Below are 25,569 nucleotides of genomic sequence, written 5' to 3'. Positions count from 1 at the left end.
GTCTGGTGGTGTGTGGTATGATGTAATGTGGCGTTGACACTACACACCCACAAAATTACTTCGGTGATGTGGAGTTAACACGTAACATACACAAGTTTAAGAGTCGTGTGGGAGTGGGAATCAAAGACCAGTCACAAAGTTGTATGTACAATTAGTGTTTAACATTTGACATTATTTGGACAATCTGTCGATGTTCGCCTTGTCAACTCCACAATAATAACTATAACACTTCAGCTCGACATCTTAGACTGAAGAAGCTATTACATGAAATTCATTGTCTCTTAGTATATTAAAGGGTCTCGTGTAATTTGCAAAAGGTACTGGTGCTCATTCAAAATCAGCGCGCTAGATAAGCAGAAGGGCTGAGAGCGTTGGTGCAGGCAGCTGCCGCGCCACCCGCACTCCTCAGAGCGGCGACGGCCACAGTCCGTCATGGCCGACAACCTCAGCAAGCAGCCTAGGAAGGGCATACTGAAAAATTCGTCTAGTTTCGAGGGAAATGAAAGACAGAGAGAGTGAGTTATATCATCTCAGATTTCCAAGTATTATTTGAAATTACTGCAGAAGAAATGTGTTTCTTACCGTTCTCTTTAGAGATAACAGTAAAGGCGACTGGTGACTCATTATACCTTCTTAGCCTGTGTGTATTTACCTTAGGCGTACTGTGTGAAAATGTGACAGCAGGCCTCCTGCCATCACTAATGAATGGTGAAACTATGAAAACTGCGTGTATTGCACAACAGTCTGTGGAACCTTCTCTTTTCACTTTTCGTGAATTACTTATCTTGTGAACCTTATACTTAATATCAGGTTACAAAGCCACTGTCTACAGGTTACGTTCAGCGTGTGCCGTAGTGTTTCATTGAATGTACATGTGTCGTGGTGAGGTGTGGAGGAAGAGACCAGTAAAGCTTAAATTCAGACATGTTGGTGAAGGTGAATCAGGGTCATGACCTTAACCACACACTCACCTGGCTGGGACTCATCAAGGACTGCAACACCTGCTCATTGTGCAATAAAAGTGTGCCATATGAATAAGCATACGTGCTGAATAATGATGATTATTTACTAGCTATACACGGTAAATTTGCAGTTTCATCCCCTTCCCTAAATCTAATGGACTCCCATAAGGTAAACCAACCTATCCTAATTGTTATTATGTCATAGCTGGGGAACTTAGGCCTCATGGATCCCCATAGGGTAAATTAAATTCATGTAGTATTTTGTAACCAGGAAGGCTTCGTCCCCCTCAACACACCCATGTGCTAAATTAATTATTTATTTTCTTGCAAGGTGGGCTTAGAAGTGCACCAAACAGTGAAATGTAGACTCTGTGAAGAGCTACAAATTATTATGGGCAGTGTATTGGTTGAAACGGAAATAAACCTTATTTACAGAATATTAGTTTGATGGAGAATTGTAGCTTTTGTACTTATTTTATTGTCAGATTAAATTAGTTTCAGCAATATTTCTGTTTTCTTATTGTATAAGACAAGCTTTGGGATCTAGTGGGATAGCAGGGTTTTAGGGCAGAATATAAGGCCGCCTCAGTTATGTGAGCTGGCCACTCCATGAAATCATTTGACAGTTAAATGATTTTATAATTGATCTGAAAGTGAGATAAATCTTAGCCATGAGAGCCTTTTTGCTGGGCTAGGGGCAAAGTCCCAGCAGTAGGCAGCTCCTTGAATATTGATTGTCATGTTATAAGATGTTTTTCAGGTATTTATATTCCCAGCCACTACATGGGAAGGCAATACATAAATTGAAAAGTTTTACAACCTGTGGTTATGATTGACTGGTCACATTACAGCGAGGGAAATCAACAGTTTCACTTAATACCTTAATTTTCCTTTAAATCTCTACCAGAGTTAGACAAGCCACAGGAAACGAGGAAATGAATGTGATATCAGATGAAATTGGAAGGAATTAAGATGCTCTCATGACGAGTCATTATGATGGCAGAGATAAGAACATAGAATAATGCAATGGAGGTGGTGGTAAAGTAATTAAATTGGGGTCTTGTAATACTTGAGATGCATCATATATACATTCAAGGGAAGTTTGCTAGGTACACACATAGTGAAAAGGATAATAAAGAATGTAAGATGTTTGAAATATTATTTGAGGTCAGAAAAATTAGTTATGGTTCGGGACAGATTAGAATAGTCTTCAGAATATTTTAGATTTACTTTCATGTATATGCAAGATACTGGCAATGAGTGAAGAATCTAGTATTGTGGTACAAATCACTCATTAGAATATAATTTCCTGCTTTTAAGAGTGAGAAAAGTCACATGCAAGAAAGATTTTCTTCCCAGTGGCTTATTTTAGCGTGTACATGCTCAGTCTGTGAAATGTCTTCATTGGAAAGCTTAGAGAGGGCTCTGTATATGATATGGTAAATATATGTTTAAAGAGAATAGAATAAACATCAGTCATAAGTCTTATAGATAATGGCTTATTAGATATAAATACATACCTTATGTTGAGAAATAGAAAAATTTACGTATTTTTGTATTGTGGAAGTGTGGTCAATGTTGACAAATGAAGTCATGCATAATAGATAAAACTGAGGCTCAATAATGGCTGAAATATTAATCTTAGGACAAATCTGAAAATCATGAGAATAATTTAACATTTACAAAACCATGATTATCTTAACAGTTACTGTTTGTTTTAAAACAATAGATTTATTGAAGAAGGGATTTAGTTATTGGTTAGTTTGGTTAGTTTATCTGTTTAGAAAGGAATTTTCTATGTGAGGGTGTTGGACCATCCTAGGCAGTCTGGACATGGAGTACCATTGCTTGAGCAGGGCAAGGGCACCATCCAGACACAACATTGTCCTATTTTCCTGGATCAAATTCTTTACAGCATCTGTCTTGGATGGTTTGCCATTGTTAATGAGTTGCATCTTAATGTATACATTATTATTCAGCTTATTCACATCTTTTGATTAATCAAGGAAAGTTACTTGCAATGTGTCGTCAGCTCTTCAGCTTTATTGATATTAATGGTATTATATGTACCTATCATATCAGTCTATTAAGTAGCAATTCCCTCAGTTAAAGTGAGGTGCCTTCATTAGACTCATTCATGATAATGTATTCCCTTATTTTTCTGTGTGCTTCCATCATTTTGCATTTGTTAATGAGTAAAGTTTTGAGACATTAGTGTAACTTTTATGGTTAGAATTATTCTCTCTTAATCTGTAACTGATCGTAGCTTATATACTCTTGATACTTCAATCAATATTTTGATGTAACAACAGCAATTTGTTATCAGGAATAGTAATTCTTTGTATAGAATGTTAACATCCACAGTCTGTCTTTATCCCAGTTTTGTTCATGTTCTAGAGTTAGAATTATCTCATAAACTGTTTTTGAGCTAATGAATCAGGAAACTTTCAGTTACAGTACTCATATGTTTATCTCTCATTTGCTTACTGAGAGCATCCTCAAGGATGGAAGGACTTCAGCCACTGTATCCAAACACTCCCATAAGTTGCTATCACTTTTTTTTATTTTTTTTTATTAATACAAGGTTTATTTCTTAAAAGTTCAGAAATATTAAATTAGTGATTCTATACCAACCAAGAATTTCAGATAACTGGATTGGTATATATATGTATTTTGTGACTAGTCCTTCATGTATAGGAATGCAATGAAACACTCACAGTGAATACGTCTCAGGAAAATTTGTGACCGAGAACATAAGAAGCCATAGTTGTCTCTGAGACACGCAAAGATGTAAAGCTCCTCATGAAACCTTTCTGCTTCCCTATAAGCCAACCACAAATGTAACTATGTTTTTTTTTCTTTGTCTTTCTTTCTAGAATTTATTTTGCTCATCTGCAATTGACAAATCCCATAATTACATGCAGAGAAGCAGCTGCTTGCTTGCATTTTGGTACCATGTTTTTTTTGTTCAAACTTGATAGAAAGTATTGGCAAATAGCAGTGTGTGTGATGGTGTACATATTTAAGAGAATGTTTATTTTATGAAAGTTTACAAAAATAATGACAAGAAAATGCAAGTGAGATGGAGCATTGACTTTTGTAACTCCCCCATTACCACCACCACAACTTCCACATATATATGTACTCCTTTTATCATATATTTCTGTCATCCATGTGACTAATCCTTATCCTATCCCACAATACATATACGTAATCAAGATTGAATTTTTCCCACTTATTGAAATTTTCTTTTGAGCAGAAAAGGGACTAAATGGGATGAGATGAACATCCTGGCAACACTTCATCCAAAGGACAAAGACTATGGTCACATGAAGATTGACGAGCCTAAGACACCATATACAAAGTACAATGAAGGTCATTCTGATGATGAGCAGGATGGGCTGGATGCTGATCTTCTGGCAAAAAAGTGAGTTTTGGAATGAGCTTTAATTATGATATTTTGCTACAATGGAACTTTGCATCAATAGTTAATGTCTAATGAATATACATTAATAGTACTACTGAACCTGTAATAGAGGATTCAAATTTTAAGTTAGATATATTATTGAGCTAGATCTTACTTTAACTTGAAATAGAGAATTTTCAATTTGGATATTTATCATTGGTCACTTCTATGAAATTTTCTCAATATTGCCATACTAACACTCAGGGTTTTTTTTTATTATTTGAATTATTTATATATTTAATTAATTTAATTAATTTTTTATCATATTATATCATAAGAATTGCAAAAATATTAATTCCCTTAAAATGTTTTCAGTATCACTAGACTCAGTCTAAAAATAAATGTAAGAATGTATACCCTAATAGCCTTAGTGGGGGTTGCATGAAAATTTTTGTATACAATAGTTACTAAAGCTTCAGTGTTTCATGCTATATAAACAAACTGGTCTACCTTCTCTTTTGCAGAATTCAGCTGGGAGGTAATGAACTTCCCAAGGCATTAGTGGAGCCTGAAGTGGAGGAGGAGTTAAGTGAAGAAGAAAGTGCAGAAGAAAAAGGTATGTTGATTTGAATTTCATTGAGTTTTATTTGTTTATTTTCTGAAGCTTTGATGGTAACAATAAGCAATTTCTGTGAGAAAGAGCATAATTCATATGTAACAGTTGTTATGGAAAAAAACAACAAACATTTTCCCTTAATTTTTTTTTCTTTTCTAGTCATGTGTAAAAATAAAGAAAAGAAAATAAGCTGTCATGCAGGAGTACTATTTTGGCATTTACAAAGCTTTCTTTTGTGATAGACTTAGTAATTCATTCTTTTTTTTTGAGGTAGTATTTTCTGTAGTAACACTAAAGTCTCTTGCCCTTGCAGATAGCAGATGATAAGGTTGTCAGTTTTGAACATAAATGTAGGTTTGTTCCTGATCTGGTTTCAGATATTTGGCACAAGAAGAGTAGATATATCACTTAATGCACTGTGGCACTATGAATGCATGAAGTATGCATAGAAGAAAGAAGGAAATGGGCTACCAATGATGGATGTTGCTAGACAATATATGTTTTGAATGTTGTTTAGTGGTCTATGTTATTGGTTGAATGAGTATCTTGAAATGAAATCCACATTTAAATGATATAGGTGGAGTCCAGCCTCAAGGTCAGTTCTAACGTCCATTTTAATTTATCTCCATCTCCATTGTCACCACACAATATTTTAATATTTTTCTCATTTTCTATTCTTATTTGCCTAGTACAAGTAACTTTTTATTTTTTTGTGTGCTTGTCTCTGTGTGCGTGTGTGTGTGTTTCACTGTTTGATCTGCTGCAGTCTCTGACGAGACAGCCAGACGTTACCCTACGGAACGAGCTCAGAGCTCATTGTTTCCGATCTTCGAATAGGCCTGAGACCAGGCACACACCACACACCGGGACAACAAGGTCACAACTCCTCGATTTACATCCCGTACCTACTCACTGCTAGGTGAACAGGGGCTACACGTGAAAAGAGACACACCCAAATATCTCCACCCGGCCGGGGAATCGAACCCCGGTCCTCTGGCTTGTGAAGCCAGTGCTCTAACCACTGAGCTACTGTGTGTGTGTGTGTGTGTGTGTGTGTGTGTGTGTGTGTGTGTGTAGTTCACTGTTTGATCTGCTGTAGTCTCTGACGAGACAGCCAGACGTTACCCTACGGAACGAGCTCAGAGCTCATTATTTCCGATCTTCGGATAGGCCTGAGACCAGGCACACACCACACACCGGGACAACAAGGTCACAACTCCTCGATTTACATCCCGTACCTACTCACTGCTTGGTGAACAGTGAAAGGAGACACACCCAAATATCTCCACCCGGCCGGGGAATCGAACCCCGGTCCTCTGGCTTGTGAAGCCAGCGCTCTGACCACTGAGCTACCGGGCTGTGTGTGTGTGTGTGTGTGTGTGTGTGTGTGTGTGTGTGTGTGTGTGTGTGTGTGTCCGTCCATGCACGTGCCTAACATATGTGCCCCATAGTGTTTACTGGTAACTAGGACAGCATTTTCATGCATTCATTTTGAAGTGTGAGAGCATACAAGAACTGTAAGGCTGAGCTTTGTTGAATAAACATCAAGTAGCAGAAATATACAAGCAAAAAGAAAACCATATGGAGCATGTATTCATGTACTTATGTGGAAAATAGTTTTTCCAGTTTTACCATCTACCATGCATTAGGAGAGGGCCAGTTTAAAGATTAAACTAGTACTTGGAAAATATTTCACTCTAAAAGAACAACTATAGTGGGTATGGGTCCAAGTTTACTGACAAGTACATGTACCACTGTGTCCACAGTGAAGGTGATTCTTAGGGTCATTGTAAGCATGTTCTCTTCATCTTAAAGAAAAATCATATATCATCAACCATTAAGGTTTTAGTAACTTGACACTTGTTATCTCCCCTTATGATGCAAGTGGACTTGCTCTTGACTCTAGTGTTGACATCTCTCTCATTATTGATCTCGCTTTGTGTCTCACAGCTCAAGGGGACAGTCACAGCCTGCCCTCTAAAGACAATGCTCCTTCTCATAAAACTACATGTTTTCACCACACACACACCCCCTTCACTCAAAAATCAAAATTGAAAATGGTGACTCCAAATCCAGCCTCAGAGTTTCCTTCTGGGGAGGGGACCAAAAATGACCCCACATCAGACTGCTCTTTCTTTGGTGACCCAAAATGTCTTGATACCTCCCTCAACTTTTTCTTCATTAACTTCTGCAACATTCACTGTCTCAAGATAAAACTTTCAATATGTAGAACACCACCTCTCCCCTACTAAATCTCATCTTTTCCTCACCGAAACATAGCTGACTGAGGCAACTGACAGTAGCTCCTTCTCTGTTCCCTCCTACTTTCGCTATCCTCATTTTCACTCCAAAGCTGGATGTTGGGTCTATATCAGGGGCAGGCAACCTTTTTAGAGTGAGTGCCAGATGAGACTCTTGGAAGGAGGTCGCGGGCCGGAATGAAAAACGAAATCTCAGAAATACTATATTTTGTATAATACATTGATTACGTGAAAAAAATTGTACAAAAATTGCATTGAACACTACAAATCAATGAGACTGCTGGTGCTGTTTGCCATGAAGAAGCATTTCCATGTCTGGCTTGACATGTAAAGTAATTCAATAGTATAATTTATTCATTTAAAAACTTAAAATTTATTAGAGTTTCTTCTCTACTTTTAGTGGGAGGTCCGCGGGCCGGATTGCATTAATAAAGCCTAGCAGGGTGGCGGGCCGGACGCTAAGCCTTCGCGGGCCGGAGGTTGCCCGCCCCTGGTCTATATGGACAATGACTTAACTTGCTCTTGTGCCCAAGCTCTCAAATCTTCTGAGTTTTCCACCATCTGGCTTTAACTTAATAGTCACTCTCTAACTAAATTTATCTGTGCTGTCGATCTCTCCCCTAACTCCTCTGACTATAGTAAATTCTTTGACTATTTAACTTCCATAGTGGAGCACATTCTGTCCCTCTATCCTTTTGTGGAGATCTCCATCCTTGGAGATTTCAATGTTTACCACCAATTTTGGCTTTTCTCTCCCTTCACTGATCATCCTGGTGAACTAGCCTTTGCTATCCTCCATGACCTAGAGCAACTGGTGCAACACCCTATTCGTATTCCTGACCGTCTTGGAGATACACCCAACATTCTTGATCTTTTCCTTACCTCTAATCCTTCTGCTTATGCTGTTACTCTTATCTTCTCTGTTGGGCTCCTCCGATCACAATCTCATTTCTGTATCTTGTCCTATTTCTCCAATTCCTCCTCAGGATCCCCCAAAACGGAGGTGCCTCTGGCGTTTTGCCTCTGCCAGTTGGGGGTGACCTGAGGAGGTATTGTGTTGATTTTTCCCTGGAATGATTACTGCTTCCGTGTCAGAGACCCACCTCTGTATCCTGAACACATAACAGAGGTAATAGTGTCTGGCATGGAGGCATACATTCCTCATTCTTTTTCTAAACCTTGGCTTAACACAGCCTGCTCTCTTGCTATATGTGATAGAGAGGCTGCCCACAAAAGGTACTTGAGCCTTCATGCACTTTATATTTTTCCCGGAATCATGCCAAGTCTGTTCTTGAACTTGCCAAATACTCCTTTGTAAATAGAAAATGTCAAAATCTTTCAAATTCTAACTGACTCGTGACTTCTGGCATCTGGCCAAAAACTTCTTCATCTTTCCCTCCTGTATTTCATTCTGATGGCACCACTGCCATCTCTTCTGTCCCTAAAGCTGAACTCTTTTCTCAGACCTTTGCAAACAACTCCACCTTGGATGATTCTGGGCTTTTCCTTTCCTCTCCTCCTTTATTTCATACTTTCAATAAAAGTTCTTCGTAATGATGTGTTCCATGCCCTTGCTGTCCTAGATCCTTGGAAGGCTCGTGGACCTGATGGTGTCCCTCCTATTTTTCTCAAAAACTGTGCTTATGTGCTCGCACCTTGCCTGGCCAAACTCTTTCAACTATGTCTATCCACTTCTACCTTTCCTTCGTGCTGGAAGTTTGCCTTTATTCAGCCTATTCCTAAAATGGGTAACTGTTCTAATCCTTCAAACTACCATCCTATAGCTTTAATCTCTTGTCTAAAGTTTTGAATCTATCCTCAATAGGAAGATTCTTAAACATCTGTTACTTCACAATCTTCTATCTGATCGCCAGTATGGCTTCCATCAAGATCGCTATAATAGTGATCTTCTGGTTTTCCTTACTGAGTCTTGGTCATCCTCTTTTAGAGATTTCGGTGAAACTTTTGCTGTCGTGTTAGACATATCAAAAGCTTTTGATAGAGTCTGGCACAAAGCTTTGATTTCAAAACTGCTCTCCTACGGTTTCTATCCTTCTCTCTGCAACTTTATCTCAAGTTTCCTTTCTGACTGTTCTATTGCAGCTGTGGTAGATGGCCACTATTCTCCTAAATCTATTGATAGTGGTGTTCCTCAGGGTTCTGTCCTGTCACCCACTCTTTCTATTATTCATTAATGATCTTAACCAAACTTCTTGCCCTATCCACTCCTACGCTGATGATACCACCCTACATCTTTCCACGTCCTTTCAGAGACGACCAACCCTTTAGGAAGTCAACAGGTCATGCAGGGATGCCACAGAATGCCTGATTTCTGATCTTTCTAAGATTTCTGATTGGGGCAGAGAAAACTTAGTAGTGTTCAATGCCTCAAAAACTCAATTCCTCCATCTATCAACTTGACACGACCTTTCAGATAACTATTCCCTCTTCTTTGATGACACTCAGCTGTCTTCATCTTCCACACTCAATATCCTTGGTCTGTCCTTTCTTCATAATCTTAACTGGAAGCTTCACATCTCTTGTAAAACAGCTTCTATGAAGTTAGTTGTTTTGAGGCGTTTCCGCCGGTTTTTCTCGCCCCTCCAACTGCTAACTCTGTACAAGGGCCTTATCCATCCTTGTATGGAGTACTCTCTCATATTTAGGGGGGGTTCCACTCACACAGTTTTATTAAATAAGATGGAATTGAAAGCTTTTTGTCTCATCAACTCCCTGTCTCTGACTGACTGTTTTCAGTCTCTTTCCAACTGCTGAAATGTTGCATCTCTTTTTATCTTTAATCATTATTTTTGTGCTAGCTACTCTACTGATCTTGCTAACTGCATGCCTTCCCTCCTATGACCTCGCTGCACAAGGCTTTCTTCTTCCTCTCACCCCTATTCTGTCCAACTCTTTAATACAAGAGTTAACCAGTACTCTCAATCATTCTTACCTTTCTCTGGTAAACTCGGGAACTTCCTGCCTCCTGTATTTCCATCTTCTTATGACTTGACTTCTTGTAAGAGGGAGATTTCAAGATATTCATCTCTGAATTTTGGCTAATTGATTATCCATCAGTCTTTAAGGGAACAGGTATTTTAAGTGGGCCTATTATTTTTTTTTTTTTTCTTCTTTTTTTCTGCCTTTGGCTAGTTTTCCCTCTAGCATAAAAAAGTAGTATGGGTGGTAAAGTGTCAGCTGACTTCCTTGTGTTACCCATTAGGTATTCAGTAACAAAAAGGGATAGTTAAGGTTACCTAGTATATTGTAAATGGCCATGAGATTGTGAAAGCATTAGGAGTAAAGTAAAATCCATTCACAATACAGAGAAGGAAGGGACAAATCTTGGTCTGATAGCAAATTATAAGGATGATTGGTAAGGTCCACATGAACATTTTTCCTGTTATGACCTCTGTTGGCATGGACATTTGCTTTTATAGTGGCACTTATGGAAGGTTCATACCAGCTCTATGCTTTTCTTGACTAAAGTATTCATCTAGGAAGGATATCTAAGCAGCATGTATGTGGTTTGAAGCAACCCTGTTTAAGGAAAAAAAATGAGAAATGATAATCAGAGTTCTGGAAGATTTTCATTGTAGGATCATAATGCCATGATGTCCAAATATGTGATCACAGTTTACTAGATAGTATGATGTAGCATAGACAACATAATTAGTTGCATGGCTACTTTTGGTAACTTAGCTTGAAAAGAGTGAATAGTACCTGGAGACTAGACAAATGCTCATATTGTTTTAGTTGACAAAAAAAAAAAAAAAAAAAAAGGTATCTGTGGTGATTACAGAAGAGTTGGTTTACTGAGCTTACATGGTGATGTATGTTGGTAAAGTAGCTCTGTAAAGTAGCATGGTCTTTACAAAACTACCATAAAATGGATAGTAAAGATTTAGGATGTAAATGATGATAATTATGTATTTTTGATTCTACGTGGTGGGAAATGGATGCAAGTGCAGGATAAATATGCACTAAATTGCAACATGTGGGTAATTGTATTAATACTTAACATGCAGTGTCATATAAGTGCTCTTGATGGCTGTGTTATGTTCACCATTCTCTAATTTACCAGTAAAGTACAAGACTAGATTTAGTTTTATTTGATGAAACATGACATTTGACATATTAACGCAAACCAGGCTGTTCAGTCACTTGGTTTTTTTTGCCTAGGAGGGAATTGATGGTTGTAATTTCAACATATCCAGACCATCACCATCACTGTTAAAGCAGTTCACGATTGCTTCACACAAGACTGATGTGGGTGAATTAACATGCCATACTGAGGTGATGTTATGCATATTATGTGGCAAAAAATAAATGGAATGTATGCTTGCTCGGTACAGAGCTGTAGTCACAGTTGAAGGCAGCCACAAATACACAGGTTTGCTGCACTTAAAGTTTCAGCACTTCCTCACTTGAACACCCTAAATACCATCACCTAAAGACCCCTGAACACTTGCAATGTCAAGACAAGATTAATGACAAGCAATGCTTAAAGGTCGTTTCACAACAGAGACGAGGCATACGACACACGAGTCAGGCTGAGTTTGGTTACAATGGGTATGTTCACACCAGGCGCAATGCTAAACAAACATTTCCTGCGGTGGATGTTGGCTGATGACAGTTCTTTCTGCAGCAAAGGAAGACAGTACTGTATGGTCCCCTGACATGGAGGAGGAGGACAGTGAGTGAGTGAGGGAAAGTTGAGTAGTCAGGTCAGTGCGGTCAAGAAAGGTCTCATCTCTGGAGACGAAAGCACAAAGGCGGGAGTCCTAAGGGGCATGAGTCATGACCAGAAAAATCACCTGCCCGGCAATCTTGGAATTGTTGCGCATAGTGTGGTTGGCATGTGTCCCGAAGTTTTGCATCCGGAGTGAACACTCCTATTGGAAATGTAAGGTGGTTTTAAGCCATGCAGCTTCGCACTGCGTGCATCAGGTGCCTCGTCTCTGGCATGAAATGGCCTTAATTCTTATTTGTATGTTGCAAAATGGTTGAAATATTATGATGGGAAGATAGGTAATTCTCTGTAAGCGTAACTAACTCACATGTCAGTAAAAGAACATTGTGGTGAAAAGTTAGGGCCTATAGGTATACATGTTGATAAGAGAGGGGATTAATTTTTTAGCAGTGATATGTCACTTTCATCTGGAATGAAATGCTAAAAATAGGATGAACTAAATATAATGAAATAGGAAGTTTACATTATTCATATTTTTAGTACTGTTTCAAGAAAAGGATAGATGGTGTTATGAGAGCTTGGTCACTATTGAATAGGAGGATACAATGTACTTATTTGAGAAAGACAGTTGAGAAAATGAGGAGATGGAAATATGCAGTGATGAGGTGCATCCTCTATTGCTAGTTTGAAACCAAAAGTATCAATGATACCAATAAATTGATAATGCAGGAAAGACAATATCCGGTGACCGATAACCTGATATTGTTATTGTGATTAATCATTTCCAGAGATAATGCTCACTTATGAGATGGTTGTATATATATATCTGGAATAAGCTGTCTCAAAGCTTGATGTAACACTGCCTCTTACCTGGAAACACATGCAGTTGACGTTAATCATATTAAAACAGCACTTTTGAAATATTGGTTTCATCAAGTTATGTAAAATTGTGTATGTACTTGTAACTTGAACCCAACTCTGAATTGTTGTTGTTTTTCCACAGTGATTATTATCAGACCCTCAGATGTAAGAATTCAATACACATCAAAGGAGGCATGATAGGTGATCAAATGTGTTATTCTATCATTCATGGGAATATGTTTTTATATCATAAAATCATTTAATTGATAAAGTATCACTCCAAGATTTGTTAAATTCATATTAATGCAGCTACATCGTCATGTTAGACATTTTCTTTTTAGAGCTGAAAATTTGCTTATAAGAATTTAACATTTAACGCTGTTTTCTCCTTTCTCCTAAGGAGGCAAAATGTATTTGTGTCACTCATATCTCTATTTAGAATAGATTATTCTGTTGTTTGAACACTTAATTTCCTTCATAAAGGTATTTTGTCAGAAAATTTTGTGTGTATATATATATATATATATATATATATATATATATATATATATATATATATATATATATATATATATATATATATATATATATATATATATATATATATATATATATATATATATATATATATATATATATATATATATATATATATATATATATATATATATAGTTTAGTTAGTTTTGGAAAACAGTTTATTATGGGAATGTGGGGATTACAAAATTAGTGTTTGAATATTGCTAATGCTTTATCATTTTTTTATTTGTCATGTTAATTAAGATGGTGTAGTTGTAGTTCATTGGACTACCAACAGCTAGAAGACCTTTGAATGACATGCATGATTATTGATGTGGTAAGAGTAAATGGAAAATATATAGAAAGCAAATTCATTGTATGGCTGTGCATTCAGATATGAGGGATTTAACTTATCTTTTCCATTTGATTGTAACTCCTGCATGGCTTATAGTCCTTTGGTTTTCACAACTTTTAGTCAGACTTGTGATTGTATCAGCATTTTTTTTCTAGAAGGATGCTAACATTTAACTAGTCCCAAAGATGAATGATATTTCTTATTATTCTTCAGGCTGCTCCGTCACAGCTTTGATTTATATTGATCTTCCAAACTTACTCTCAATGGACATGTCTTAGTATCTACCTAACAATTTTCTTTGATTTTCAGTATGGGTTCAGTGCTTAATACTCTAAATGTTATCTTGATCTCTTTATTTTAGGCCCTGTCTCATAAGAGCTTTGATGATATCTTTGGTCTTAATTATTACATATTCAGACCTTTTGGTACAGCACTCACATGATATATAGTCCTTGGTAATTATAAAATGTAAATACATGCATGGGTCCTTAGCCTTGAGCTACTCATGTTTTTTCTTGTATACATGTGTAACAAAATTTTTCCAAACTAACCCTACCATATTACATTCTTACTGTCACAAACTCTCAAGTCTTGATTACATTTTTTTGGGCACTAACAAAGGGGATAAATTATATTGTTTCATCAACTAAAGTTACTGAAATCTATGGCATTACATAGTGTTTGATTCAGGCAGAATTAAAATTATTTAGCTAAACAGGATTTGATAATGTATTGTGCTCTGTAGTTCACATATTCTCTAAAATTATGTTAAACATCACAAATTATTATATTTGCTCCTGATGGGATTATGAACATTAGAACTATTGTAGTTGTCTTGCAAAATCATTGATAAGAAACTTTTAGTGTGTTTATATATTATCATGGTTTGTGGTTTTACTGCTTCTTGGTCTAGTCACCACCATGCATTCTTCCCTGGACATACCAAAGGAAATTGTGTAGAATAATTTTAACTACCGTATGGAAAACTTGTTCGTTAGTGAACATGTGCAGTCCAAGAACCCCTGCATATTTGGTGTTATAAAATAAAACAATAGATATAATTCATGTTGGAAAGAAAGGAATTGTGTGAAAGTATAGCAATGTAATGTGATTTTTTTTTTTTCCAGAGAAAAGGAAAATTTTTGAAATGAAGAGAAAGCAACATTACAATGAGTATTATGCTGTAAAACTTGCTCGAAAGTTAATGGAAGATGATTCTGAAGAAGATGACGATGAAGCAGAAGAGGATGAAAGCAAAGAATCTGCAGGTAAAGATGCAGTGAGTACAAATGATGAGAGAGAGGCAAGCATGGAAGAAGTTGTTGAGGATGGAAAGGAAATTTCAGGAAGTCATAGTGAAGAAATGGCAGTGAACGATGAACAAGAAGAAAGTGGGTTAAGATCATAAAGTCATGTATAAAGATGAAAGAAAGCTGTGTAATTAAAGTAGCTGTAGCTCCTACAAAAATAGCAGTCCTTGCAGTTATACAGTTACCATTATGAACACTGCTCATATAGTTTAGTCTCCATCAAAGGTAGAGATTAGCTTATCCAAACCATCATTTGATACTGCATCTATTTTTTTCTCTCTCTCTCTGTCTCATAGGTCTCAGCAGAAGGATCCGCTGTCTCATTGTATAAATTATTTTCTTCTGACTAACTTTGCCCTTCATTTTGTATAGTCTGAAAAGAACTATTCTTAGTATAGTTTCTTTCAATCATTTCCATAAACATAACATTGAATCACATATTAGAAATGCAGCTAGTCGTCAATTTACTTATTGCTAAAAAATTCCTGTAATGATAGTGTTTGTAAGTTAGTGGAATATATTTCAGTAAAATTTATACTTGTCCAAATTATGTTTTAAACTTTGATGACAGATTATCAGAGTAGCAGGAAAAGCCATTGTTGCACCTGCATGCAGACAAATTCCCACCTGGATCCGTCTTGTAATTTGCCTTGTCATTTATATCTAATGCTTTTCTGTCATTCATTTTGGCTTTATTAAATCCTGTACTATGACAGAAGTCATTCTATCATTGAATACAGTGTTTTCTTTGGTAATGGTCATTGTATTTGATGCCTGACATGCCTTGTGGAACCACACTGCAAGAGATAGCTTTGGCAGCAATTATACCAGGATCCTTGGTCATCACATTCTCATTCATGCAACATTACACCACTTTTTCTATCAATACTATCCATGCATATCAACTGTCAAACTGTCATCTCCTTGTACTAAAAAGGTTCTTCATTTGTACACTTCTTAACCAAACGTCAGCAATTGGGGCATTCGCTGTGGTCTGAAAAACAATTTCCAAATCTCCAGTCAACTGAATTGTACACATAAAAGTTGGTCAGCTGGAAAAAGATATTTGTATCATATGTGTGTTATCAAACCTACTAATGGAATAATAAGAACATTTAAGCCACCATCATCAAGCAGAAAACAAAGAATATGGCAAAAATTAACATTAACTAAATACTATGCATATTATCTTGGGCCAGGAATGTGTCATCACCTTGGGATGAATATCTACTATATTTTTCATCTCTATATGATCTTACTTTATCCAATTAAGTTATGCAGTTTACATATCCATATGTAATTCCTGGCAAATATGAAAGAGATAATCACGTTTTAATGACAAATCTTAGCAAGACACTGGAGAAGATTATCTGTTGACATCATATCTCCCAATGTCATCCCTGAATTGCTGCTTGTCTGTTTACATTGTGCTTTCCTTTGTCTTCTTTGGAAATACAACTCATACTCTTACACCTTAGCTCTTTTTCCTGATGTATTCATGCAGTCAACTACAGCACATGTTTTATAACCACTACACACTCGTATCTCTTGGCTTGGATTTGTTGGGTATTTTGGAAAAGTCAGCGTTTCTGGTTTCTGATAACACCCAAACCTTTCATCTTTGTGTAGTTCCAGCTGTGAGAATATCGTGTCAGCACAAATAATACATGCTCGATTGTATTGGGGATTGGTAGATAAAATATTAGTCCTTTTAGAATCCAGTGAAAAATATTTCAAACTAAATATGTAACAGGAGATTAGAAATAACTTTGAAAACACTGAGAGCCTAGTTATGGGTATTTAGCTTATGATAATGCTCTGTAGAGATCTGATGGATAGTGTTAGCAGAAAACACTTAGGATCAATGTTTGCAGGATTTAAGATGTATCATGAGAAGTGATTTAGAATTTGCTTCTCCAGAGAACTGTGTGTAGAGTGTTGACTGCACCCTACATGAAAAACAACTGGCAATCACTGGCAACTCAGCCCATAGTGAGTGCCCCAATCTGTCTTCATTCTCTGGACATAACATGGTGCCTTGCAGGTTATAAACTTTTCATTTAGCTCTGCAAATGAAGGATAAATCATTCTAAGCAAAGAAAATGGCATTTCATTTGTTTTTTTATTTATGATTTTGAAGGAAAGTGCCTTGGTGGTTAGAATATAGTGAGATGGAGGCACAATGATTGTTTTTTCTACATAGATGCACTGATTTTAATTATATGTCATGTGATACTTTTTGGAAAGGCATAATTCTGCAAATTAGTATTTTTTTTAGCCTGAAGTCAAGTGAAGTTGTATTTACTACAAACAAAATATTACCTGCTGCTAATACATAAAACAATTGTAGTTTGTGAACCATTGATGAAATATACTTAAGTGTTTGATTCTCATCAGTGTAGAAGAAACAAATGTACATAATTCTCTCTCTCTCTCTCTCTCTCTCTCTCTCTCTCTCTCTCTCTCTCTCTCTCTCTCTCTCTCTCTCTCTCTCTCTCTCTCTCTCTCATATATTGCTAGAATGATGTGGTCTTTTGTTTTAGGAGTTAAATGAAAAAAATATGGGACACCCAGTTTACATTTAAAGTGTTACATGTATGTGAATACTGTAGCATGCTGTGGGTGTAAGTTGTGGTGTACTCATCTATACTAAACTGAGACAAGGTACAAATGCCATGCCACCTCAGTGTTGCAGTGTAGAAAAGGTTGAGAATTATTAGCCTTGGCAGTTTTCTTTTGACAATAGTAACAGGAACTACAATGTTGGACTCATCAGATTTTTTTTAAAAAAGCTAGATTCCTACCAGGAAACTTTAAAATTTGTTACTACTGCACTATACCTCTTAAGCATATTGAAGTAAAATTGGTTGAGGAATCAATGGGAATGACTTCAAGGATCAAAATGTAAATTGGCGACTTGTTGTAGTACAGTGAAGTTTCAGATTATATTAGTATTTTAATGTGTATTATTTTGTTGTAAAGTATGTAATGGTAGCATATAATTTGTTTGAAAGTATATGGCATACCAATGTCTGTTGCCAAAATTATCTTCAGGGATTTCATCAGAGAGCATAAATACCTACCAATCTTGTTAGAAATTGTCACAAATTTATAATAATAACCTTGCTTTCTGATGAAAGTTGGAAGCCTAATTTTAGGTGAAACTATTTTTGTCAGAATTTTATAGAAGCTATAACATGCAATATAATGAGTATTTTTCTCTATATTTATTTTCAATGAATGAAATATACACCTGCAATATTGTCAATGGGAAAGCATCATTGTAATAAAGTTCCTATTTTAAGTAATATTTGAATAACATTAGTTCAAGAAGTACTTTCTTTTAACAAACAGTTACAGTGTGTTAATTTTATGAATTTTGGATAATGTAAATATCGTGTTATTGCTTCAACACTGTACTGCAATTTTGCTCTTTGTTTTATTATTTTCTTAATTTTGTTTATTTTATTTTCTGTATATTTTATGAATTATTATTATTTCCTTTTAATTTTTGGTCAACTTTCTTGTGTTACACTGTGCAGTGCCTCTGTAGACTGCAGAAACAAGAGCAGGCAGCATTATTTTATACTCTGTAGTGCTTCTAAAACTGGAGGAGCAAGAAATGGCAGCATTAATTTGATCCCTTTTCAGTATTTTTCAATACATACCATATAGCTGTGGAAAAGAGGAACTCATTAGAATGGAGAGTGAGATATGCTAGTAAAAGGGTATGTAATGAAGAATTTTACAATTCTCTCTCTCTCTCTCTCTCTCTCTCTCTCTCTCTCTCTCTCTCTCTCTCTCTCTCTCTCTCTCTCTCTCTCTCTCTCTCTCTCTCTCTCTCTCTCTCAGAAAATATTCATCATAAGATTACTTGAGTAAGATACCAGCCATAATTGAAAAGAACATATTTACATCTTGGATCTATTTATGTAATTATATATATATATATATATATATATATATATATATATATATATATATATATATATATATATATATATATATATATATATATATATTTTTTTTTTTTTTTTTTTTTTTTTTCCCAATTGTGATTATGTAGGATTCCACTAATGTTATTTGTGAAAAAGAAATCATGAATGTTGATGTCAATAAGCTAATAAGTTCTTTTTGGACATGGTTTTCTTTGACTGTATTGCAGTTTTTTCATGGACTTTTACAGTCAATTAACAAGCTATAGTTTGTTTGGATTCTTTGTTACATTTTAAGATGAATCAGTTTTCTGTAAAATTTTGTGGGGATGTCTTTTTATTATCATTGGAGACTGCTTCTGTATGCATGTGTTCTGAGTTAAAATCTCTTGACTGTATTTTAAGTTGTAGCTTTATTTTGCTGCTGATTTCACTTCAGAATTACCATCAGTGATTAGGAACACTGTCATTTGTGTTAAACAGCTGCTTAACAGTTAGTGAAAGATTTTCACTTAATCCATGATGGCATACTACAAAATGACACTGGTTTTATTTACAAAGGCATTATATGAAATAGACATATCCCAAAAGGAATATTTTCAACTGCTTTCGTAGTTTTATTTTTTTTATGGTCATTATTTTCAATTGAAATTCTAACAGGTTGTAATATTTAATGAAGTCTTTATGCTATATATACCTACAACATAATTTTTTGTTATAGCAATGGAATGTTTCATTGATAATAAAATCATACAATGCAGAAAGTTTTGTGAGTTTTTATTAGATAAACTTGACACATTTCAAGCATTTTTTTGTTTAATTATTTTATGGTCTTATTAAGGACATTTTTAAGTAACCAATCTAAACACTGTGTATTCTAATAATAAGGATGACAAGATTGACAAAATTATTGGTTACTTATTTTGGTAAATAAAATGTGCCATTATCATTTTGTAGAAGTAAATCTGTGTGTTGATAAATCATTGTATGCAGCTGTGTATTTATTTTGTCAGCAAATGTTATATTTAAATCAAAATGAAGTGAGCTTTTATGAAAGGAAAATGTAGCTTTGAGTAATTTTGTATTAATTTGAATAATATTTCCTCACATTATATGTCCATCCTAGTCCCTTGATACCATAGGTATTTTACTTGTGTATTGTTGCCTCTAAGTGGACTTTGAATATCTCATAGGTAACTTCGCGTAGTATTATATAGGACTCATCTGTAGGGATGAGATTTAAGGAAATAAGCTTGATTAAGGGTGTAAATTATTAAGACAAGTACTGATATCAATTCAATATTCAGATATGTTCCACTTCAAATAATTGTATAGTGAAGTAATTTCTAGATGAGATAGAAGTCATGCATATTTTGCCCTAGAATGTCAATAAAAAAAAATGGATGTAAAGGTTTGTGAATGATGTACGGATTGGTGGATATAGAGTATGAGAATGCAGGTAATATTTGTTCAAAGGTTTTGCATATATGTATATATACATATTTATGTAATAAAAATCAATAATTGGTATGATGTGCTCATAAGCATCAATAAGTTTTGTACAATTGTGTGTGTACAGTGAGGAAAATTCTCACGATTTGAGACTGTGATTTTTAAAAGATATATGCAGGAGGTACAGTACATGTGACAGATCAGCATTATGTACCAGTCTATGTTAGTATGCCTGCATGTGTAGTATGCATGCAGGCATAAAGCATGCTTCATTGTGTTTATACAGGGCTTGAAAGTATTTGTATGATTGTATGTATGAGAATAACTTAACTTGTATACATGCGTGTATGTAAGTGTGTATGTCTGTGTCAGTGAGTGCATATGCTTTGAGCAAAACAATTGTAATATTTTTTTCTCATGGACAAGAACACTACAAATAAAAGTATATTGAATTTCCACATTTATAACTTTTAGTATTATATCCATTTGTAGATGAGCTTAGTGATGACTAGATTGCTAGGAGGCTGAGAATCATTTGTAAATAACATTGAATCTTGATAGATTATTGAATTATGTCCTCAGTAGGCAGATATGATAACCTAGATGTAACAAACTAATTAAAGTTCAAGATAGTCTGATAAAAACTGGTCTGGATAACCACCCTCATAAACTGAGTACGATATATTCTGTATTGCTGCACTAATCAGAATTGCAGCAAGATTTTTCACTGCAGAATCAACAGTGAATGGAAATAGAAGATACCAGAAGCTCACACATAGGTGGGCTTGTCTATACAATTACGTATTGATTATTGTGTGCATCTCCTATTAACTTCAGCATCATCATAGTCATAGACTACTATATGTTACTGCATAATAGTCTATGTCATAGTCTACAGATGGTGGGTACACTGGATTGCCCATAGGGGAAAAAACTATAAACAGATGCTCTTTATCTTTACTCTTGGTATAATGTCTTATATTTCTTCTTTTCTTTCTATCATAAGTAAGCCTACTACTCTGTGTCATTATTCACTTTTTCTCAACTTTTTTTTTTAGGGGGGCAGGCTTTTCTTCTTCATTTTCCTCTCTCTCTCTCTCTCTCTCTCTCTCTTTTACTAAAACTTTGTGATGTACTGTACATTCAGTTTGACATGTTTATGCCTTCTTATATTTAATTTTGTTTAAGAATATGTTGGTATAATTCTATTGAATTGTGAACGAGTGCATTTTGGTTGCCCAGCCTCGCAAGCAAGCTGCATGCAGTCACTGACTAACGAGAGGGAGAGGGAGAAGGCGGAGCTAGTCTTCCAAATCTAAACGCGGCATTCTGGCGTGGCTCCTTAGGGAATAACAAGGAATATACGGAATATATAGAATCCTTGGGGAATAATAGGCCTGGGAGGAGGTTGGTTTATTTTGAGGATAAATTATTATCTGAGTTGGGTGCTCCTCTCTCTGAGAGAGAGAGAGAGAGATAGATTTGTCTTACATCGACATTTACATAATGTAGATACTGAAATATTGACTTTGTTTCCACGCTACCCAAGAGGTAAAAGTCATAGCATTTGTGAACCCAGTCACAAAAGGACTATTTGCTCACAGGACAGCGCTGCACAGTCCCTGCTGCAAGACGGTTCTCGCCACCAAAACAAACACGTGGGTCGCTCGTTGCTGGCGCTGCTTAGGCCCCTGCTCTGGGCGTGCTGTACAAACATGGAAGAGCCGGTGGTTTCAGATTTTAATGTGTATGTTGGCACAGAGACTGGGATATTAAAAGGTTAGTAGTTGTCTTGTGAAATCTTAAGTTAGGTATGAAATAGAAAATACAGTAACATTTGGCTAATCGCAGATTGATCTGCAACCATGACTAAACTACAACAATACACAAAGAAAGGTTTAGGGCTTATACACCCAATTCATAATATTACTGCATTAGCTACAAAGGTAATTCTTTACAATACATCCGTCCCCCTATTTTCTACCCACATTCCCCTAACCCCTCCAACAAGCTTGGGGGCCTGTGGGGAATCGGGGGTTTTTGGGGGGAAGCCAAAATAGGCGAAATATAGGGATCGGAAAAAAATAAGGACCAAAACCGCCGTTTTCAAGGAAAAATTTGATAAAATAAAAAATTCAAGAATAATTTTCACTGAATTATCTCTCCCCAGTCCCAGCAAGCTTGAGGGCCTGTGGGGAATCTGGGGTTTTAGGGGGGGAGGTATATTTGAGTGATATATTTCCCCAAATGTTCGAAAATATCCCTAAATATAGGGAAGTTTTACGTAACCCTCCCCCCTACAACTAACCTAACCCTAACATAAACCTAACCTAACGTAACCTAACCTAACCGGGGGAGCGCAGCCCCCCCCCGGACACCCCCCTACAACACTAACCTAACCTAACCTAACCGGGGGGGGCTGCGCCCCCCTGACCTCCCCTACAACACTAACCTAACCCTAACATAAACCTAACCTAACGTATCCTTGCTTTGGGGCAGCTTCCCTCCCCCCACACCGGTTCTCTTATACCTTCACACAATATGCCCTACCTCTACCAATACACCTCCTCACGATACCTTGGCGTAATGAAAGGATGAAGGTCCTGGCTGGTCCTCTTCTCGATTGTACACTGACTTGCATCGCAGGAGCGATGATTTCCCAGTAATCAAATTCGCAACCTTTACAACTAATGTCACTGGTGGCCATTTCTGAACTGCGCACACATGTCTTTGTGCACCTGTCTGCCCAGCTGTGCCCTGCCTATGAATACATATAGCAAATTCCCATTGGCGCAGCTCGTGGTGTTAAGAGGTGGTGGCACGTCATTGGACAAAAGAACTATAGACACAAGAATCCTATTCAGCAGTTACTGCTCATTTCCGAATGTGATAGAGCTCCGTGTGACTTATATTCTGTACAGCATAGAAACCTTTTCGTCCCATTTATAGCCACCATAGACATGGCCCCACCAAAACTTTTGTTTGTTTACTACAAGCCAACATAGTCCTCTACAAAATATGTGAATTCCATTATTGTAAGTGACACGGACGTATTAGAAAGATTTTCCGCCACAAATATAATGCTGATCAGAGAGTGCTGGGAACTACTGTGTGTCATACTGAAGACTATTCCTTTATCAGAATGTTTTCAGTAGGTATCATAACTTTAATATTGCAGACATTAGTAAATCAACATATATGTATTCAGGCCAGGTGATTATAACGATGCAAGTGACTATAGCCAGGCACATTATATGCAACGTGTGTACATTAGTTTTTGATCTATCGCTAAAAGTGTATATATTGAATCTTGCAGGTATCAACCTCAACCAGAAAGCAGTAATACATAAGAATTTCCATAAGATCCAAGCCTTAGATCGTGAGCAGGAAATCACTTCAGTAGCGTGGGGAAATGAAGAAGAAAATGAGGTAAGTTTCAGATTCAGGAATCTATCTTGTAAAAAAACTTTCTATATAAGAGGAGAAAGCTAGCTAAGGGCAAAATAAATAATAAAAAAGGCCCACTTAAAATGCCAGTCCCTGTCGTTTACATTCCATCCACCCCAAGTCCATTCGCCCCATAAGTTGGGGCGCAAAAACAGACAGTGTACGGGTATGTTAGCAGCTCAGTCGCCACAATGGATGTGTGACTACAAACAATATTTGTATTCCAAAGTAAGCTCATTTGGCTGGTTTGAATTTGTTGAAAATATTCGTTCACCCAATGATCCAAAATGAATTTGGTAAACCTACAGTAGACTGTATAGTATATGCATGAGAATTCAAATTATTCATTCACCCACAGTATATAACAAGGTAAAGAATATGCATGTATTATATTTACCTTGGTATATAGTATTTGTATGACAGTTGAGGCACAACAACTTCAGTTTTGTTGTGGGGTGCATTGGGGCACATCAACTTCCCCCACGAGTCCAGGGGCGAATGGCCTTAGGGCGCTTTGTCACAGGGGCAGGTGGACCTGCTACTGTCTCTGTGCTGGACTGAGAGAGTTAGCCAAGGGAAAGGGGTAAATGAGGGCAAGTCTTAGGAATATGGAAATACAAAAGTAGGCTGGGAGTTCCAGAGTTTACCAGAGAGTATAAAGGATTGAGAGTATTGGTTAACTCGAGCATTAGAAAGGTGGACAGAATAACGGTGACATGAAGAGTCTTGTGCAGTGAGGATGTGGGAGGAGGGGAGGCACATAGTTAGCAAGCTCAGAAGAGCATGAAGATAGCAGTAGAAGATAGCAAGAGATACAATATTGTGGCAGTGAGAAAGAGGCTTAAGATAGTGTCATAAGTGAGGAATTGATGATATGAAAGGCTTGTTGGATTAAAGGGCTTTAATATGGATTAGTTTCTCCACAGATCAAACCTGTTTTCTAGTGTTATGTCAGTGTGTAGTAGATAAGTGCACGAGTCCTTGGAAATTCTTGATATGTGCCATATTTATGTTTACCTACTTATATTTTTTTGGTATGTTTTTCAGTGTTACAAGATTTTTATTTTTTTTCCTCTCGATTATAATTAAGTAAATATACATTATTTGCACACACTGTATTTTTGTGCTAATAAAATGATGCCTATAATGTTTTTCAGCATTATTTCTCTCTGTCCTGTTTTGGGAACAGCATCTAAGTGAGCCTTTTTGTTTAATAATTTTTGTTGTCCATGGCCAGTTATCGACTCACACACACACACACACACACACACACACACACACACACACACACACACACACACACACACACACACACACACACACACACACACACACACACACACAAAAAAAAAAAAAAAAGGTTTTCATACTTGAACCTTGCTATGTAAAGTTTTGATGGCATGGAATAAATAATTTATTACCTACCAATATTTTAGCCTAAATGAAGTGTAAGTTAAATATTTTAATTTTTTATTACAGGTTTTAATGGGTCTACGCAACCAGACTGTTAAAGTTTTCGACACAGAGGCAAAAGCTTTTGTTTCTTCAAGAAAAATAAATGTTGGTGAAGGACCTATTGTGTCACTAGGGAGGATGGATGGGTAAGATTTATCGTACAATGGTGATGTAGACCTGTACATGGGTGGTATAGTTATTACAAATATACAGTAACACCTTGAGATACGAGCCATGATTTGTTTCATTTTTTTGTTCTGAGATACAAGGTAAATTTTGAGATATGAGACATGCTTTGG

General features: G+C 36.4%; 2 protein-coding genes across 5 annotated transcripts in view; both read left to right on the top strand.

Moving 5' to 3' along the window:
• The first annotated feature begins 363 nt into the window (after positions 1-363).
• On the top strand, positions 364-18,825 carry LOC123499254 (protein phosphatase inhibitor 2-like). 3 transcript variants are annotated; one of them, XM_045247049.1, is made up of 5 exons: positions 364-515; positions 4,222-4,389; positions 4,893-4,984; positions 14,799-14,939; positions 16,902-18,825. In XM_045247049.1, the coding sequence occupies exons 1-5, from the start codon at positions 433-435 to the stop codon at positions 16,913-16,915; spliced, it is 498 nt and encodes a 165-aa protein (XP_045102984.1). In that variant the 5' UTR covers positions 364-432; the 3' UTR covers positions 16,916-18,825. The 3 variants fall into 3 exon arrangements, with proteins under 3 accessions (XP_045102984.1, XP_045102982.1, XP_045102983.1); XM_045247047.1 differs by having other exon boundaries at positions 14,799-18,825; XM_045247048.1 differs by lacking the exon at positions 364-515 and adding an exon at positions 712-1,131 and having other exon boundaries at positions 14,799-18,825.
• Positions 18,826-21,991: 3,166 nt separating this feature from the next.
• Positions 21,992-25,569, top strand: part of LOC123499150 (WD repeat-containing protein 74-like) — a 13,056-nt gene continuing 9,478 nt past the window's right edge. For both annotated transcript variants that reach the window (XM_045246821.1, XM_045246820.1), the window contains exons 1-3: positions 21,992-22,147; positions 23,685-23,797; positions 25,295-25,416. In XM_045246821.1, the coding sequence (XP_045102756.1) occupies positions 22,084-22,147; positions 23,685-23,797; positions 25,295-25,416 (299 nt within the window). In that variant the 5' untranslated portion in view covers positions 21,992-22,083. The remainder of the gene's footprint in view (positions 22,148-23,684; positions 23,798-25,294; positions 25,417-25,569) is intronic.

This window comes from Portunus trituberculatus, chromosome 49 (assembly GCF_017591435.1).
Source record: "Portunus trituberculatus isolate SZX2019 chromosome 49, ASM1759143v1, whole genome shotgun sequence".
In the NCBI taxonomy this organism is placed as follows: domain Eukaryota; kingdom Metazoa; phylum Arthropoda; class Malacostraca; order Decapoda; family Portunidae; genus Portunus; species Portunus trituberculatus.
The sequence above is the reverse complement of the archived record's forward strand: the minus strand, read 5'-3'. Positions and strand labels throughout refer to the sequence as shown.